General features: G+C 43.0%; 1 protein-coding gene across 1 annotated transcript in view; it reads left to right on the top strand.

The window, feature by feature from the left end:
* LOC146207915 (gastric triacylglycerol lipase-like) overlaps nucleotides 1-18596 on the top strand; it is a 61597-nt gene extending 43001 nt beyond the window's left edge. The window contains exons 2-5 of the mRNA XM_084577775.1: nucleotides 12918-13125; nucleotides 14481-14592; nucleotides 15179-15329; nucleotides 18441-18596. Coding sequence (XP_084433901.1) covers nucleotides 12918-13125; nucleotides 14481-14592; nucleotides 15179-15329; nucleotides 18441-18596 — 627 coding nt within the window. The remainder of the gene's footprint in view (nucleotides 1-12917; nucleotides 13126-14480; nucleotides 14593-15178; nucleotides 15330-18440) is intronic.
* Nucleotides 18597-19838: the final 1242 nt, after the last annotated feature.

The following is a 19838-nucleotide window of genomic DNA, read 5'->3' on the forward strand; positions in this document are numbered from 1 at the left end:
GAAATAAAAAAAAAGAGGGAGAGAAAGACGCGCGCTGCAGCAACAGCCGTCATCCCCCACCGAAGTGATGGTGGGTGCAATGATGGCCCACAACAGATAAAAAATTCGGTGGCATGCCAGCCACCGCCGCACGCGGCGGTGGCCTACCTGTCCCAACCCCATCAGGGGTAGAGCACCACTGTGCGATGTCTGTGCACGTTAAAGATCCAGGGACTAGAAACTACTCCGAAGGCCTCCACTTCTGCTCCCCTTTATCTATTTCACTTTCACTACCACCTTCCTCCCATCTCTTAGGGCGAAGGTTAGGTGTCCACAGAGCAAGTGTGACAGATACTGCGCCTTTCCCTTCCTCTGAACCAAATATTATTAATACAATGTCAACCTTTTCCCCTGCCTATTTTCATGCCCGGTTGCATTGCAATCGGGTTTCTTTCCCACCGCCTCCCACACTACCTAGACCTGGGTGGACTGGGTACTTAGGGTGAAGAACAGCGCCTGATCGTCCAGCAGGCCATCGATGTACTAGGCGCCCAAGTGTTGCACCTCAATAAAGTCTTCTACTACTACTTCAAGTAATTATTGCACGCTAGTGGTATTTAGAGAGCGCCGTGCAGAGTTCAGTGGCTTGCAAATAAATGAGCTTTCACCCCCCGCTTGTATAAAGCATTGCTATCGATAGGGGATAGAAAACTGAAAGCGAAACCTTAAGACTAGAAGTTTTCAGTCGCTCGTAGTTAACATGGTGATTTTACATGAATATGAGTTTATTGTGTTCGACATTAACGGCGAAGGCAACCAAAACATTCCTCTCAAAGGATGTAATTTAGCTGCAACAATTTATATACTATTTACCTGAGGACTGCCGTTGAAGTTTACGAGGCTGACAAGTGAATTTCTCCGACAATGTGTAAAACCTGCGATTTTACTCCTAACTTCAGGCAAATAGCAAACTTTCTTTATAAAGTCGAAAATACCATATAAACTCTGCCCGGCTTTGCGTCGACGGCAACATTGTGAACGCCTCATTGCTGCTCAAAGACACCCACCCGTTTCACCACACCCACGAAACAAAGATGTCATATGATTGTTCCTAGATTCAAATCGCATCACTGGTAGTTGCTTTTTGGCGTTTACAATAAGCACTAGTGCTTACAAGCCAATTTCCCGACTGCACCGAAAAAAGGATAATGACTCCTGTGCCGGAGTACCCAGGATTGAAACCGACCTCGGCGGCTGTGTTTTGATGGAGGCGAAACGAAGAGGCGTCCGTGTGCTGTGCGATGTCAGCGCACGTTAAATATCCCCAGGGGGTCGAAATTACTCCGTAGCCCTCCACTACGGCTCCTCTTTCTCTTTTTTCCTTTTCACTCCCACCTTCCTCTCTTCCTTTATGGCGTGGTTGAGGTGTCCACAGAAACAACCCCAGAAAAGAAATCAGTGTACAGAAACAAGTGTGACAGATACTGCGCCCTTGCCTTCATGTGAATCAATCAATCAATCAATCAATCAATCAATCAATCAATCAATCAATCAATCAATCAATCAATCAATCAATCAATCAACTTTCGCGAGCTATGCAATGAGATCGCACTTAAATGTGGACTGTGCCCCCATTGATAAGAGCGTAATTTCTCTAGCTTGCATCTAATGCAGCCTTACAGCTAGAAATCATTTACATGTGTTGCAAAATTCGTACGTAAATAAAAATTTGCCCTGTTCATAATTCAAAGCTGGGACCACGGCCTGTCCTAGGCAGGCGCTGTAACGAATCAGCTAATCACCAAGGCCACAAACAAGCCAACCGTTCTCTCCACACAAACGTCCTTTCTGCTATTTCAACATAAATGAAGCTCCAACCATCCCGTTCGTGTCATGTTTCTCTCATCACGTCAAACAGCCCGCCAACTTGTGCACGCAGGATGGAATGCTCCAACTAAAGCATGATATCATAAACTTGCGGTCGAGAGACGCCAAAGTGATGCTGGGCCTAGACCTCACCGAGGCCTTCGACAATGTCAGGCACGAGGCTATCCTCGAAGGGCTCGAAGTGCTCGGAGTAGGAGAGAGAACGTACAACTACATAAAAGACTTCTAATCGGGCAGAAAAGCCTGCATGATATTTCAAAATTTAGAATCTCCTACGATAGAGTTAGGAAGCAAAGGCACACCACAGGGCTCAGTGCTATCGCCTTTCCTATTCAACGTGGCAATGAGAGGCCTCTCGGGTAAACTTAACCAAATCAAGGGGCTAAATTTTAGCATGTATGCGGATGATACCAACCTCTGGATTAACCATGGGAGCAATGCGAGTACGGAGGAACGCCTGCAGGCAGCGACCGACATCATTGTCGATTACGCGGGGAAAAGGGGACTTTCGTGCTCCCCGCATAAATCTGAGTTGTTTGTTAATAATCCAAAGTACATTCGCTGCAGGAATAGCGGGCAGTTTCATATTCAGGTGGAGGGCAAACCGGTGCCAAAAGTATATCAGATCAGGATTGTGGGGTAGGTCATTCAATCCCACGGCCATAACGGAAAGGTCCTGAAAAAATTAGAAAGTTACGCGATGCAAACCCTCGGGCTCATGAGGAGGGTCGCCACCAAAGGAAGAGGCCTCAATGAGAGAAATTTACTAAAACTAATCCAGGCGTATGTAATAAGCAGAATCAGTTACGCCACGCCCTACCTGGACATCAAGGCTGGCGAAAAAGAGAAGTTAGACTGCCTGATTCGAAGATGCGTTAAGAAGGCGCTAGGACTGCCCATGGGTATACCTCGAGCGAACGACTGCTCGAACTAGGGGTGCATAACACGTGGGCAGAATTGGCGGAGGCAGTGCGAGTCTCCCAATTAGATAGACTAAGCACGACCGCGACGGGCAGGGTAATCCTTGTAAAAGTAGGCCTCAACCCAGACAGAGGAGTTAAAAAAAAAGTCACAATAATAGTGAAATCAGGAATGCCTTGGTAGTCCCCCCCTTCCCTAGAAATATGCACCCAGAATTTTATGTCGAAAGAAGGGCCAAACGAGCCGAAGCTCTAGAGCGACGGTTCAAGAACATGGGAGCAAAGGAAGTAGTCTATGTTGATGCGGCAAGTGGCTGAACAGGTTCGGCGGTAGCTTCGGTAGTCGATGGCCGAGGGGCATCGGTATCCGCGGCAGCCATCAGAGGCCGCAACATAGATACTGCGGAGGAAGCTGCGATAGCGATAGCTTGCGTAGGAACGGAAGCCAAGTTCATAATTAGCGACACCAAAACTGCCATTCAAAATTTTGAGAAGGGGAGGATATCGCCGGAGGCGGCCAAAATTCTCACCGAAGGAATGTTGAATAGGAAAATTCAGGTAATTTGGACACCCGCTCACGGTGCCGTCCCTGGTAACGAGGCGGCTCACGAGCTAGCCCGAGCTCTCTACTTCCGGGTAGCCATCGAGCCCCCCGAACACTGGGCATACGACGAGCGTCTGCAAAATTACGGGGAAATCATCGACGATTATAATTTGGGACGTAGACTGGTACGCCCGCCAGATGTTAGACGAAATAATAGAGAAGCTGTCGCGTGGAGGCGGCTACAAACTAATACGTTCATGAACCCGGTCTGGGCGTTTCACGCGCTACCAGATTTTCGGGACAATGATCTGTGTAAACACTGTGGGGCGAAAGGGACCCTCGACCACATAATTTGGGAGTATCCACAATCTCCAGGGATAGGACAAAATATTACAAGTAGAGAAGCCTGGGACACCCTGCTGCGAAGCGCAGACCCTGCGATCCAGCACCGCACCGTCCATCTGGCGGAAGAGGCCGCAACAAGCCAAGGGCTACCTGCCAGCTTCTAATCCGCGGGCGCACGACTCCCCGTCTTTCCCGGCATGCGTGCTGGGGGCGGGGAAGAGGATGCCCATTTTCGCTGGAATTAAAAGTTGTACAACCAACCAACCACGTAGCGCCCAACCATATTACCTCTCAAATATCATCCGCCAGAACCATACTCTTGAATGTTTTGTCAAAACGCGGGAGGATCTTCGCAGAGCGAGGCCTTTAACGCTCTCACGTTAAGCACGAATAGATGTGGGCACTAACTTTGCTTCGGTCTGCGTGACAATTAGCTCAAGCAGAACGTATGAATTACTTGTTGCGTAAAGTAGTCCAGGCACGTTGGTCTCCGATTACAGCGACACCTTCCTGCAGCTGCTAGGTTCTTGCGTACAACTGAGAGCTTTTAAAATCTGCGAAGCGGATTTGGAACCAGAACTACACCCCAAACCCATGGCGACTGCTAATTTGGTTCTTCTATCTGCGTCCCTACAGAAGTGCTACTCAGTATTCTCTTTGTGAGCTGCCTGCACCCGCGAACGCCACCGAAGGCGGAGATTGGATTTAGCCTGTGGCCGCGCCGTGTGACTGGAAAGGCCAGCAAGCCCCAACTCATGACTGCTATAGGGGAGCGCACCTGAAGTTTGCTCCCACTACACCAGCGCCGCCTCCTCCTCTGGCGGTCATTTCTGAACGACTGGTCGGGGACGTCGCCGGGGGAGCGCATTGAACCACCCACGTCCCGACTGGTACGCGCGCTGCTCGCGCCGTTGGTACCCTCTCCTTCATGTATGCACGCGCCGTCTCACTCGCAGGTGCACAAAAGAGATGTTGCTGGTCGCTGCGAGTCTGGCCGGCATTCCAAGCGTTCAGAGAGGGAAAAAAAAGGTTATTGTGTCCAGGGGTGCGGAATGGCCCTTCTTGGTTCTTTTTATTAAAAGCACACAACAGCACCATGCTTGCAGTGCCACAGAATACTAGCCGTGCAAGTGCATTTGCCACTGCTTGTAAACTGCTGCTTTGGAGAGCATAGCCATGAATGGTAATAAAAATGTTCGCGATGAAACTTCTTTGTCGCACAGTTTACGAGTACAGAGAAAGAGGAGACGCGCCCATAATTGTTTTGCCATGAACGGCCTCCAACTAGACCAGACTTCTATCCAATTGAAAAAGTATGACATTATTTATTGCAGAAACATTTATTTACCACACTTTTGCGTGGAATCGTAGCATTTAGTTAAGCATTTCTCCATTATTGTTATTTATTTACGAATGTTCATGCGGCCGAATGCAGTTTCGAAAAAAGAATTTTGAAGTCAAAACGTTTGTCATCCACATCAGTGAGCATTCGCTTATGATCGATGGCTCTGCAGATAGGTTGTCTTGAGGGTACGCGTGCGCTGTGATAGCATGAAATAAATAAGCAACCGCTTTTCTCTATGGCGCTTATTAACCAAGCTTACGACATTTTTCTTTTAACCATAAGCGAGCAGTTGGTAGGCATATTCGGTGGATGGTCTCGTCTCTCTCTTCAGCCTCGCATATGGCCTTCCGGACTCTTAATTTGCGTTAAAATAACGGTAATTTTCAATATTATTAGCACAAAAAATATCAAAATTCAATCTATTAAGTCAGCGAAGTTTCGTGCACCACACTGAGCCATCAAATAAAATTATGCATTATGAAGATGACTATGTAAAAAAGATATTTACTTAACACGTTGTAAACTGTTTTGCCTCTTAATTACTTGCGGCACTATAAGCGCCGTTAACACATAGGCGTTTTCGTCAATTTGCCTCACGGAGGGGACAGTATCCACAAGTTTTTTTTTTTTTTCGCGTTTGCGCTGAAAGATTTTCCTAATTCTCCGAAGAATGCGCATGCGTAAGCGTTCAAGCATCAAGGAGAAAGCACGCGACTGCACAACAGATCTGCAGCAGCCCAGCACGTGCAGAACTGACCCCTTTCAAGAGCCACTCGCGCAGCTGTTCAATGGGAGGGGGAACCGGCCTTCCCGATCAATTATTGGGACACCGCCGAAGAGGGCGCTTTTCACTGGCGCTTGCAGCGCCCCCCTGCGAAGCTGCGGTCCCCTATTGAGAACTTGAAAATTACTGTTAATGATTATCTTCGAGTTCATGCAGTTATTTCGCTTTTAATCTGCTCTTGTCTAGCGCTTAGTAAGCTTCTTCAGCATTACATGATTGATAGCGGTACGCAGCAGGCATCGAATGATCTTGTGAGTGATATCAATTCGCGGTTGGGGAGCTGGTAACTGATGCTTCAATGCTCATATTGCTTTCATGCAGAATTTCATTTAGCGGCTACATTCTCAACTCCCATTGTCCGTCACGGCTTCTTTCAATAACGCTACAGGAGATCCATGGGTGCCGCAGTGAGCCTCGGAGGACTTTAAAATTTCTCATGTGCTGTTGTTGAATTATTAAGTCAAATAAGTCTACTTAAGCAGTACGATAGCTGCGAATGGTTTTTAAACTTAATATTCGCAGTTATGCTCTCGCAAAAGACCAAGATTGTTATCCTGGGAGAATTTCTAGCGCTTCCGTCCCACCACTGAAGAGTGGCATAGAGCCTTTAAAATAAAAAACTACCTCATTCGACCGCTCTAAACAGACGTGCTGACAACAGCACATATAGAAGGAATTGAATAGCATTATTATGTTCGCACATATTCCCTGATTGTTGCATCTAAGTTGTAGGTTAGCATGGGACCCTTTCCACTTTCACTCCCACCTTCCTCCCTTCCCTTACGGCGCGGTTGAGGTGTCCACAGAAAACAAGTGAGAAAGTTACCGCGCCTTTCCCTTCCTATAAAGTAATCAGTTTTTTTTTTTTTTTTTGTGCGAGCTATATGGTCAACAGCACTCGGAGCCAAGAATATTTTTCTATGTATTTATTCGTCAATCTCAAGCTATGCGATAGCATGTTTGCATGTTTTAAATGTGTGTTGATTGCAGCCTGTAGTTCTATTTCGGCTGCCTGCCAGGCATTGGAACTGAAGCACTATGAGTCTTGGGTAGGCCAAATGTGTTTACGTTTCTAACAGCTGATGCAAAATGCATTAATAATATTATTTCGCGCCAAAATGTTCACACATACAGAAGACAGGATCATCGCGAAGACCTGTAGCAATGTAGCGGGGAACGAAATCTTGGTTTTCCTAAAATGTAGCCTCTAGGAGAAACTAAATTAGAGAAACATATCATGAAGAACTTGAAACAGGGAACCTAGCATTATTAATATCGAGGACAATAACTGGCCTGCCAACCAGCGCAAGAATGCAGGATAGGTGACCTTCACCAGTGCGGCGTAGTTTAAAAATGTCAGGTGATTAGCAAAATTGTACTTTTTGGTAGGTGTATATTTATTTTTTAAAGCTGATATCAGAGCGCATTTTTGTGCATGCCAAACGTTGCAAGCTAAGCTCAATACTGGTTTTGCTGTGCTGTGTGGCATCTTGACCTACGGGGCATCATTTGGTTCGCTTGTTCTCTTGAGAACATAATTTGCTGGTGGTGTACCAACTATACGCAAGCGAAAACATACGCCGACTGTTTTGAACACACCATTCAAGTCCCCAGTGTGCAATACCTCAAAAACAACAAAATGAACCTTTAAAGCTCATTCGCAGCCTTACCTCGATGCAAAAGAAAATATAAATGAACGAACATGCGGGATTTCTGCATTTACATTGCATTACTCATTTGTCTCTTTTTGCGGCAAATCTGCAGTAGCAGCAGCTGCAGTAGGGCGCCACCTTATTATTTTCCTGTTGACGTACGCGAATCTGCAGAATGTACAAGTTTTCAATGTTCTATTTCTCTATTAAACATGATGGGGATATAATCTGACTCTCACTTCAGTGAAGTACTGCTCTGAGGTTGGCGCTCTATACAGGCTGCGATAGCGGCATTTTTTTTAAGCAATGAAAATGAGTCTCACATTAGCATCTGTGATTTTCTGCCTGTCCAGTGCACTTGGACGGTTTCACTTTGACGCTGATTCACTGAGAAATGCGGTGAGTAAAATGATTGTTCTTCATTTATACCTTGTTATATCAATTTATGTTCAAAGCGACCTTGTTAAGGCTTTTGTGCAGTGAAGAACCTGGCGCTTGATTAACGGGTAAACCAGGATTGGCCAATAACGCTTGAAGTCTCGCGCCGAAGAGCGGTATGGAAAATTAGTTTTTCGCACAAAAAATAAAATGTACGGAGGACGAGAGGCAAATGGAAAGCGGGGCGTTTTTGATTCCGTGTCAAACGTCCTATCTGTAGGCGATAAAAAATGCTTTGGTTATTGCCACAGACAAGTGCACTGACAGGCACACAGAGTCACACTAGCTACCATGTTGCAGGTAAAGGAAAATTCCGTGCCTACAGACATTTGCATTGAATAAAGCCACGCCGACAGGAGGTAGAAGTTGTATAGCAACACTCCCTGCAGCAAAGCACATGCCTGTGCCTGCCGATCTATCATAGGCTCTTCCATAATCAAAACATTTCCTTGGGCACACCTTCCGTAGAATAACAAATTCTCATGGTATATATGGTGCGTGATCTCAACGCCCTTTTTGGTGTGGAGGGTCCTTTGAGGGCCCCGGTACTCCCCTGATGGGGCTGGGACAGGTAGGTAACCGCCGCTTGCCACAGAATGTTTTTCTGTTGTAGGCCGTCAATGCACCCGCCACCGTTTCGGTGGTGGACGACGGCTGTTGCGGCGCGCGTTTTTCTTCTCCCTCTTCCTTTTTTTTCTTCCCTATTTTCTCTTCTGTCACCAGGCGGCAGCGGAGGTGGCTCAGCTACGGAGCCAGTAGCAGGCCAGAGCATTTTCGTTTCCTTCTTTCTACAGCCACAACAACAACGCCCTTTTTGGGATTTCACTACAGAATTCATTCTAAAAACAAAGTAATGATCAGTAGATTGCGGCTCCTGACGCAGGCAGCAGTTTACTGCCCTTGATACAATACGCTCTTTAGCATCGAAGCCATGTTTAGACAGGTCAAGTCGACGTGTGGAGTTTGAAAGAAAATGTGTTTGCGACAGAGTGAACGCACATGCCATGCACCAGCTTTAATACACTGTTGTCTGGAAATATGAAGTAAGGCTGCCAATAAATTTGTATCGATATCAATATATCAATAAGAGCAGTTTTAATTTGTTTTCTGGACAGGCTGCATATGTATACTCCAGGAGATGCCTCACGTTTGAGACAATTGTGGGCGAATAAAATGTTTAGATTGGTACATGTTCGTCTGTTCAACACAGTTACATGGGAGGGATGATTTGCCGTTTGGAGAATGAAGACCGCGAACCCAGCTGTGGGACAAATAAATCCAGAGGACCAGCTCCACCAGACTCCAGAAGGACAACTAAATGGTCTATGCGCATTGGCTGCCACTTCCAAGAACCTTTACACATTTTTGCTCTAGTTTGAGATCACAATGGAAATAGTGAATCTTATAATTAGATGAGTTTCTCGTGCGAAGCGGGATTACAGGATTGTACACGTGGAAAAACAGGCAGCTCTTGTGACGGGCAAGCAAAGGTTTGTGGCCTAATGTTCAGAATATGCGAATTACAGTGAGTCATATTTCATGATTTAGGTGATCACTCCCATATACTCCCAAATCTTCAGAGTGCCACCTGATACCCTTAATTTCCTTGTTGTTTCTGCGTCATCGACTCAGTCATAACATCTTTGTTTTGTCAGAGTTAAAGCTCATAGCCAAAGCTTAAACATACAGCACATTTAGATGAAAAATGATTTGGCTTAGTCATCAGAATCGAAAAGACAGCATCATCCGCATATGCCCGACTAATTTCGCATTGCGATAGCAAGAAGCCATGGTGTGTGTGTTTTGGTGATACTAAGACATAGGGGCTATAGAGAAAAAGTGAATAACAAAGGCAATAGCGTCAGTGATGTCCAGCAGAAAAATGGAATAGATGTGACAGGCTTTTGATTACCGATCAGACTTGTTACTCGCGAAGTGAACGTTTCAGAACGGCATTCTACGCTTTTGAGCAAGATATAATCAGTGCGCTGGACTTTTAAAATGCAAGGAGAAAATTACAGCGCATTTTATAAACAGATTTTGCAATACTAACCTGAATAAGAAGCTAACCTCGTCTCACGCTGTCTAGAACAATGCACATGTGATATGGTTATGATTTTGGACACTATGGAATTTGGACACTTATGGACATTTGGCACGGCCCCAGCATATCTAACGCCACCAATTACTAGGAATGTAAAGTTCCCGGAAGTTTTAAAGGTGGCAAAAAAAAAGAAAGAAAAAAACTGTTTCTTCGGAAATATTAGAAACATTTGAAAAGCATCAAATATTGCTAATAATGAAGATGTATAGCTGCATTGAAGCAGAAACAGTCTTATTTCCTAGTTGTTTGCTGCACGTGCATATGTTGAGACACATGTAGTACGTGTAAAAATACGTGGATTATAACTTTCATGGGTTTGGAAAGTTCCTGCCATATGTGCTGCATTTTCCACTGCTGCATGTGAGGCCGTATTAAAATTCCCCATTCTAATACGGCCAGTTCGGCTGTCTGCAAACCAAGAGCAGGAATAGGCTCAAGGAGCCTATAGTACAGAAGCTCTTCTTTATTTGTTCTAACTTGCCGCTTAAAATTTTTATTTTGATCAGCAACACCGGAAATGACAGCAGCAACAATTCTGAGTAGGTCGAGTAATCAAAATTCGGGCCTTGTATCCGAGCCTTTTTTCCAACCGCTTTTTTTGTAATGACATATATATTTTTTAGGTATGATTCGTTTTTTTTTTTCTAGTGAAACGGTGCGTACAGTTCCAGCTACCGAAATTTCCGGAGTATGGTCAGACACCGCTGTATATTCCTCAGGGGACAGTATCGGTTGAAAAAGAGATTTTAAGACAATGATCAAGCAGTATGCAATGAGTACGCCAGCATTTTATAGTCAAGAAAAAATGTCATACATTTTTTTATAGTGCATCGATTCCAGTCCTAGAATCCATTAAAATCATGTTTCACCTGACTGAAAGCTGCCCAGAAGGTGCTTTGTCTTTTCTGGGCCATCGCAACCATTCTGACTATGCAAGTTTTGGCATTATATTTTTTATGCCTTCCCGAATTTATTATTTTGTTCTATTTACTGGGGTATGTACGTGTGCTCACAAATACAATCAATAGAAAGCCGCCATACTTCGCTACCGCGACAGCATTTGCCCGCATATGAAAGTTGGTTCTATATCAGCTGATTCTGCTATGTTAGTTTGGCACGGTAACATGCCGCATGCGCCCACTTGGGGCACGTTTGGCCCCCTCCCTCTTTTTTTTTCATAACCATTGGTGGCATTTTCCTGTTTCGTCAAATAAGCTTCAAAACACAATATCCAAAGCATGTATAGTCCGCACACAGATGTTCCGCATTACTTGAAATTTCCGCTTGCTAACATTTGTAGTCGGAAGTGTACGCTGTATCATTTTTTTTTAACCAGTCATATAGGATTATGGTCGGGTCGCGGTCTTGTGTTTTCTTCTGCCTGGTTCATCCTGTCGTTTTTCAATTCGCACCAAATAAGTTGCAGCTCGAAATTCAGTCGACACCTATTTGCAGTCCTCAGTTTTGAGTTCGAACGTGGCACGCGGCCCTCTAGCTACAGAGAGAGCATTGTGTGCATCAGCTGCCTCCTCAGCAGCATCTAATGGCAGATCTTATAGACTCTCTATGGTACGAGCTTATAAATGCTCATGATGACTTAAGAAGATGCAGCATCTTGGAAAACGGCTTATGCAGTGTTTTCAGCTAACTATTGTGTTTGCTAAAAGTAACCAAGCTGCATGTTTTGCTTCTCGCTCATGTTCTAAAACCAATATGATGTCCCAGAAGATAACAGCTTGTTAAGAATTTAGGACAGAATCTCGCCTTTAGTTTCCATAGATTGAATGCTTCATACCTGGTACGAAGTCTCTACTACCCGACTAAGAAGCTAAGCACGCCGACTGGTTACTTTTGAAAAATACGGTACATTATAAAACGCAGAGATTCTAAACGGCAACATGTACGAGCATTCGTGCCGCTTAGTTAAATTGATGAATTAGATTTGTGTAATAAGATTTATAACCTAATGTCGGAGCTTACGGCTGTACGGTAATAAATCGGCATGATAAATGAGAGGCAAAAAATAAGACAAAAATTGTATTGCTTCAATATTACACTAAGTCAATAAAACGCGGCAGATTTTGACCAACTTAAATTATGAGTGGTAAGCTTGGAACGACCCTATGGCAATCATTTGCCAAATTATAAAACATCTGGAATTTGAGCCAATAGCATTATTTATCATTGGGTTTAACTATGAGTGTACGCTAATGAGGATCGGCAAGATGAGCTGCTGACAATATAGGTAATATCTCGGTCATGTCACACTGTTGTTGATGGAGCTTAAGCCTCCGTATTTTTTTTTTCTTGCTACTGGAAAGCAGCCGTTGGTACTAACCCAGTGTGAAATGTTAGAAAATATAGTATTCAATAATCGAACATGAAAGGAGAAAAAAATATATATTTGTTTCAATAAATAAATATTACTGAGTCGAAGAAGCATGATGAAGCAGTAGTCAATGAAGCTGGAGTTCATACTAGCACCATTCATTGTAAAAACATTACCCAATATAGTGTTGAATAAGCCAAGAATAAACTATACATTTTGTTTGTATTTTATGGTTCATCGTATTTTCCCCATTTTAATACGCGCTATAAGAAGAACTTCAGTTCTGCAATATACGAATATTGTAAATAGAGCAGGTGCACTGCACTAAGCCCTCGCATTACGCAAATTGCAGCCATTGGTTTTGATTGCTCTCAATCAAAGGTTACAAACAAGTATTAGGCCACCAAGTCTGGCAAAATGACACATGGGATCAGCTTCGCTGGTTCAATCCACCGAAGCTGATTTAACGCAGGCTTAACGCTTCACATTTTATGCTCGGTTTCTTTTCCCGTTGTACGTATTTTCATTGACATCCTCTTATAGCAGCTGTGTACCTCTTGAAACGTTCTTTCGAATTTCTTCGTCCATAGTCGGCGCTCATAGTGAGCAAGGGCTACCCCGTGGAAGACTACACAGCGGTCACCGAGGACGGCTACCTTCTTGGCATGCAACGTATACCTTATGGACGGAATGAGACGCCAACACATGGCTCGGAACAGAAGCCAGTCGTACTTGTCATTCACGGTCTAGTGGTTTCTTCTGCCGACTTCGTGGTTAATTTTCCTGAGCAAAGCCTCGGTGAGTTGATTTTGCCTTTTCATCACTCATCCTTATACTTGAAAAGGGGGCAAGCAGTGAGTGCTATAACGTCCCGTGTTAGCCATTTCTCGGTCATTCCGGTTCGTGTTCCATTGCTGTTGCTTCCTTGTGGCGACAACTAGTCAGTTTTTTCTGTACAGCTAGAAATATCCATAAAATACATAGAGGTACTTAAAAGAGCACATTTTTGGAATAAAAGTTGATAATCGCAAAACGAAAATTTGAGTTTCTCGCTTCAATAATAGGTTATGGTCATACATAACAGGACGTGGCAGGCACCAGTTCAGAAATTCCCTACGGCATGTTAGGAAGACACAAATACTGCAATTGATTGCACAATGATCTGATTTTCCAATATGTTCGCGATATTGCCTCTTCCTTTTTTTCCCTCATTTCCTTAAGCACCACTGCTGTATATGGCACACTGGATGCCATCGGACTCGTTGTGCCACGACCTGTTTTATGTTTTGGCTTTAACATTCTTGCCACAATGTTGCAATGCTCTTATTACATGCACCGGAGCGATCTCACCTGGAGCACTGGTGCAATTTCAAAGTAATTACAACTACAAACCCAAACTGACAACCAGTTGGCGAATAACAAGAAAAGATTCTGTCTCGATCTTTGACGCAAGATACATCACCGCTGGCTATTTACAGTTCACGGACCACAATAATTAGTGTATAGTGCATTCTTTAGTACCAAACTGCGTTCTGTTGCCACTTGTGCTGTCATGGGATAAAAACACTGCTCAGCACCCATGCATTCTTGACCCGAAAAACTGAGCTGGTTAATGAAGGTTTCGCAAAATTAACGCAGCAAAACGGTAGGGGCCGGGATTAAGAGAATCAACGATTTTCACGACTCCCTTATATGTTCATAGTCTTGGTATCTTTTACAGTCCATTATAGCAGCATTTTTGGATTAGGACAATTGAAGAGCAGCACGGAGCAAGCATTTCATTTTTGTGCATCTAGATTGGGAGCCTTAACATATTAAATATTTAATGCACAATCCTGCTCTTCATCCCACCGCTCCTGGTTTCATTTTCCTGATGTCGTACAGTGCGTAAAATGCTCCTCATAAATCTTCAGATATAGTTTGGTGCAAAAATTCGTTAATTGCAAGAGTAACTCTTATTGTCCTAAAAAGAGAATGGTGCAAATAAACAGAATTTGATCACTTGAACAGTGTATAAGTATTTTCTATCCTTTGTAACTGCCTCTATATCTTAACTTTCTTTCGTTTGTGAAAACTGATTTTCAGAGACTGAAAGTGCAGAGAGTATCCCACATTTCGAAAGGAGTTATTAATTCAGTTCTGTTTCCAAACAGGATTCATCCTCGCGGACGCCGGCTACGACGTGTGGCTCGGAAATTTGCGCGGGAATATATACACAAGTCATGTCCGCTACTCTAAAGAAGACCGCGATTTCTGGGATTTCAGGTATATTCTACACCCTTGGTTGAATATGATGGAAATAGAGCTGCTACAATAAACAAGAAATACGTTTAAAACAGCGATAAGAACTAGGTGGTCAATAACTTCTTAAAGCTTTGAATTGAAATGATAGGCTCGTGAAGGGTGAGTACAAGGATACAAATATATTTGCCTTCATATTTTTGGGTGTCGTTAGGCTGGCTTATACGTTTTAAAACGAAGAATGAGGCACATCTCCCCCCTACTGTGCGCTCTTGTAACCTGCTTGAAGCGAATATTTCTTAAGATGAATGTTAAGCCAATTCATTTGCTTCCGCTATTATACAATTCCTGTGATTTCAAGTTGCAGATTTTATCGGTCGCAGATATGGGTTGATAAGAATCATTGATTGAGTGACACACACTAAAACGCTGTACAAGCGCATTCTTTCTGTCAGACATCTTGTTGTATTATTCTTTGCGTCAACCGGAAATTTAGCTATATAAAATCAGCAATTAGCCCGAAAGTAGATACTCACGACACTGTACCACATACTAATTTACTTCTATTCTTTCAAAATTTACTGTTTTTGCTTTTTATTTCAACTTTCAGTTTTGACGAGATGATGGAATATGACGTTCCAGCGATGATCGACAAGGCGCTGGACACAACAAACGAAACAAAGTTGTACTACGTGGGCTTTTCCCAAGGAAGCCTAGTTCTTTTCGGTGCGTTGGCGGAGAAGCCCAGCTACAATGATAAGGTAGTCCTTACCGCCTTGAACATTTTGGTTTTGGTGTGCCGGAGTTCCCGGGTTCGAACCCGACCTCGGCGGCTGCGTTTCGATGGAGGCGAAACGAAGTGGCGTCCGTGTGCTGTGCGATGTCAGCGCACGTTAAAGATCCCCAGGTGGTCGAAATTACTCCGTAGCCCTCCACTACGGCCCCTTTTTCTCTCTTTCCACTTTCATTCCCACCTTCCTCCCTTCCCTTACGGCGCGATTCGGGTGTCCACAGAGCAAGTGTGACAATTAGTACGCCTTTCCCTTCCTGTGAACCAATTTAACTTAACTTTCCTTTCCTTGCTTGCTACATCATTTTGCAAAGCATGAGCTGTAGTCTAATAACTATGAATTACTCATGAAACGTATCGCAAAAACATTTCGAATTAAATATGCCGTAGCAAAGATATGCCAATTTGTTTTATATATGCAGTGGTTTGCCAGTAACTAGAAAATACCAACGCTTTACTAACTGATATAAATACTGCCGGTATAGCAACATCACGTAGACTGTACTTGTTGTGAGGAAGAGTACAATGACGATAGTTTCATACAAAACACAATTACTATAAAAGTGGACAACAAGATCATATATATATATATATATATATATATATATATATATATATATATATATATATATATATATATATATATATATATATATATATATATATATATATACTCACAGTTCGCGTTACCCGCAGTAGTGTGTTATGTGTGCATTTTTACTGCTTATCGTGCGGATGATCACAGCTGAAGTATTTCTCATGATTCCCCATTGATGTGTTTCTAAGGGAGTATTTGCGAGCACTTACGTATTTTGTACCCAGGGCGCACTTAGGAACTACAGGCTTAAAAAAACATCCTCGAGTACATGGGCATATAAGTGTACAAGGAAGAAGTATCCGCCGCAAAAACATTTCGAATTAAATATGCCGTAGCAAAGATATGCCAATTTGTTTTATATATGCAGTGGTTTGCCAGTAACTAGAAAATACCAACGCTTTACTAACTGATATAAATACTGCCGTTATAGCAGCATCACGTAGACTGTACTTGATGTGAGGAAGAGTAGACCGGAATTAGTGAAATGTGCTGACAGTAGTTTCAGTCTGGCAGAACGGTTTCTGCACCATAATGCTGTCTTGAAAGAGACATCGGTAATGGCCGTGTTTCGCATACTTGGAGTTCTAGAAAATACTCCAAAAAAAGCCTTGAAATATATGACCTCAAAAAGTTAAAATATTTATTAACATCTCCAATAAGTTGCTGAGGTCAGGAATTTGGGGAAGCTGTTTCGAAGAGGTGAGGAAAGAAACATATTTCATTTCTAAATTTCTCAAATTATATTTTCACCTCGCGCTGGCAGCCTTTCTCCTCTACTTCACAAATTCATCCATCTATAGAAAAGCTTTGTTGTCTCAATTTTGCAATAAGTGTGTACACAAGCTTTTACTTCAACAATCTCACTTTGCTTACAGTTCGAATAAATAACAGAAACAAGAAGCGATCCTTTCGTCATTGACTCACTGGACATATTACGATATGAAAAGAGGTGTAAACATCAATGAGTAAATAAAGCAAGAGATAAGTACATCAACTAGGCAAATCGTTTTAGATTAAGGGCCTTAGTTTCGTTTTCTGATTTGTTTATGAATTTCCTTTTGCACCCAGTCACTCAGTTGCATTCCTCAGCGATATTGCGTACTTTACAATGATTTTCACTTTTTTTAATCTAATTTTCGTCTACTCTTAACTGCTTTTTATTTACTACGAGGCGAACTGATGGAGTATACAAACATGGATTCTCCTGTATGAACGGCTTTTCTCTGTATATAAAAGTCATTCGTGCAGCGGGATGGTTAACACTATTAAACCGTTTCTAACCTTTATCACGGGACGTGGGGCTAAAATCACATTTACGACCTAAAAACCTGTTTTTAAATTTTTGCCGTTTCGGACTGTGCCCGTAATACAGAAGCTTCTCACCGATATAGCTTCTCATCTGCGCAATAGAAAAATTAAAATTAGTATTTTTGCGAGATGGGGTGCACGCAACACCGAAACCGCCTAGGGACGCTGATGTCAAGACGCCACCGCATGGTGGCCAAAGAAGTAAACGTGGAGTGTATGCCCAGGTTACAATACTTGGTTTTTGCGTTTTTCAGCAAAATAAAAACAGACTTGCTATCGCGAGTAGAGCAGACAGCTAAAAAAGAAAAACAGAATGAAAAGGCAAGTTTTTTGCCTTAAAAACTGTGGTTTGTGTTGCGAACGGAAGTAAAAGCTCGGATTCTCTAAAACGCCAAACGTAACCGTCGAACGCTGTTTTCGCATTACTGGGAGCCTGGCTCCTAAGTAGAAGAAAGAACATAAGGCATAGACGCGGAGGCACGCACAGCAAGCAACCGAGCAAAAGCATTTCCCAGCGTAGACAAGAGTCCTTGGCAGCTGTAAAGCAAACAAAAAAGTAATGACAATTCAAAGAAAACGCCGCAGATCAGTGTCACGTTGAAAAAAGGACGTCTCAACGTATGTATACGTCGCCACGCAGGTTTATTAATTTAGGCTCTCGATTTCAATACAATATTTAGAAATCTTTGAACTCATTTCTCTCAGTTTGCACATTTAGCAAGAGTACGAAAATTAGAGCCACCATTTCCAAACCTGAGCTTCAGGTAGCGGGTGCCGCAATATGCCACAAGTTGAAAAGCGCCCGTAACAGTCAGCCTTCGGCAAACACACAGTGCAGCCTCATCATCGGTCCTGCGGGAAAGCTCTGCGACGACATCAGTCAGAGCCTTGCGTCCGCCAGAGTGATTGTTGTTCGTCGCTAAGCGATTCCCCTAACTTACAAATCAGCCCGAATGAAAATCGGAATTAAGCTAGTGTTCTAATGTTCCCTCAGTCGAATGCCCGACTACGTTCTTGTATTTTGCTTGTTTTCTGCCCATATTATAATTCTTAGCCTTGGTTTATCTCCTGCAGCATAGGCGTGCTTTTTGCGAACTTATGTGATTTACATATGCTGAGAAAACCGGCGTCCACAAGGCACGAATACGTTACTTAAAAAATTACACTTTTCTTTAGGTAGCCCTGTTCATGGCGATGGGGCCCATCGCTTACATCGGCCACATGACATCGGTAGCTGTCCTTGTCATTCCATTCGCCGAGATAATTGTGGTGAGCAGAAGTCACACTTCTTTTACATTTGGCACTTCCCACACTAGTGCTACAGACCAGTGAACTATATTTATAGGCTTCTACAGGTTATTTTGCTCGCTTTAGATGTACAAATAACTTAAAAAATCTGCACCGAATTTTGCATTTTTTTTTTTTTTTTAAGGCGAAAGCATTACTTAGCTATGTTCACGGATTTCTGTCCGCAGGCCGCGTCCACAAAATCGCGTCCGCAGCAGTTGCTAGTAGTTGAGAAATGGTAGATGTTAATTATGTTGTGTTAATTAATAGAGAGTGACATATTGTTGCTGTAAAAAATAATTAGGCCAATAAGTTAATTAGGTAATTCATTACAGGCAAAAAATGTAAAAGTTGTCTGCAGCAGCTGCGAGCACTTAAGAAGTGTTAGAGCTAATGAATGGTGTCAATCAATAGATGGTGACTTATTGTGCGCGAAAAAATAGTTAGGCCAATTAGGCAATTGGGTAATTAATTACAGGCAAAACACGCAAAATTGTGTCCGCAGCAATGTAGTAATTGAGAAGTCGTAGAGAATGAGTGGCGTCAATCTATAGAGGGTAACGTAATGTAGTGTTCGAAAAAATAAGTGTGGCAGTAAGTTAAATAGGTAAATAATTGTAGGTAAAAGTGCAAAAGTAAAGGCGAAAAAGGTCTCAGTAGCCGATTGCTTGGCGCCACATTGAATGTAACAAATACTAAAATACTTAATTGTATTATTCAATTAGAATGACGTCAAAGCTGTGACGTCACGCAACTGGAAGTAGAGCCAAAAAAGGACATAGGAAGGGACTGGCACGCAATTTGAAAGTACCGAAGACTAAAATGGGTAAACAAGAAGTGAATTAGGCAACTGGAAGCAACTACAAGCAACGAGAAGCAACCAACAGCAGCATCCGTGCTTTCGCATTACTCCTATAAAGTCTCATTGTTGTCGTCAGCAAAAGTGTCATGCTTTTGTGGTGGCTCTGATTGGTCGAGAGGTGATGACGTCACGGAGATCTCGATCAATCGCATAGCACCACCACAGTATGCGCGAATGCGTGCCTTATATGGTCATATGCCAATCAATGATAAATGACTAATATTGAGTAATCAAGTAATTACTAATTTAAATTACTCCTAATGACTAATCAATTTATCATTAATAGATTAAAGTGCTTCCTAATGACTAAATAGGTAACTAATTAGGTCTTACTGATTATTCTTGCTGAGTCTAAATACCCAAGGAAACTTGCACTATGCGTGTATCGCGAAGACACTCTACCAAAATAGTCAGCGTTAAATTTC

Source organism: Amblyomma maculatum, chromosome 1 (assembly GCF_055883805.1).
Source record: "Amblyomma maculatum isolate TAMU_Amacu chromosome 1, ASM5588380v1, whole genome shotgun sequence".
NCBI classification, from domain to species: domain Eukaryota; kingdom Metazoa; phylum Arthropoda; class Arachnida; order Ixodida; family Ixodidae; genus Amblyomma; species Amblyomma maculatum.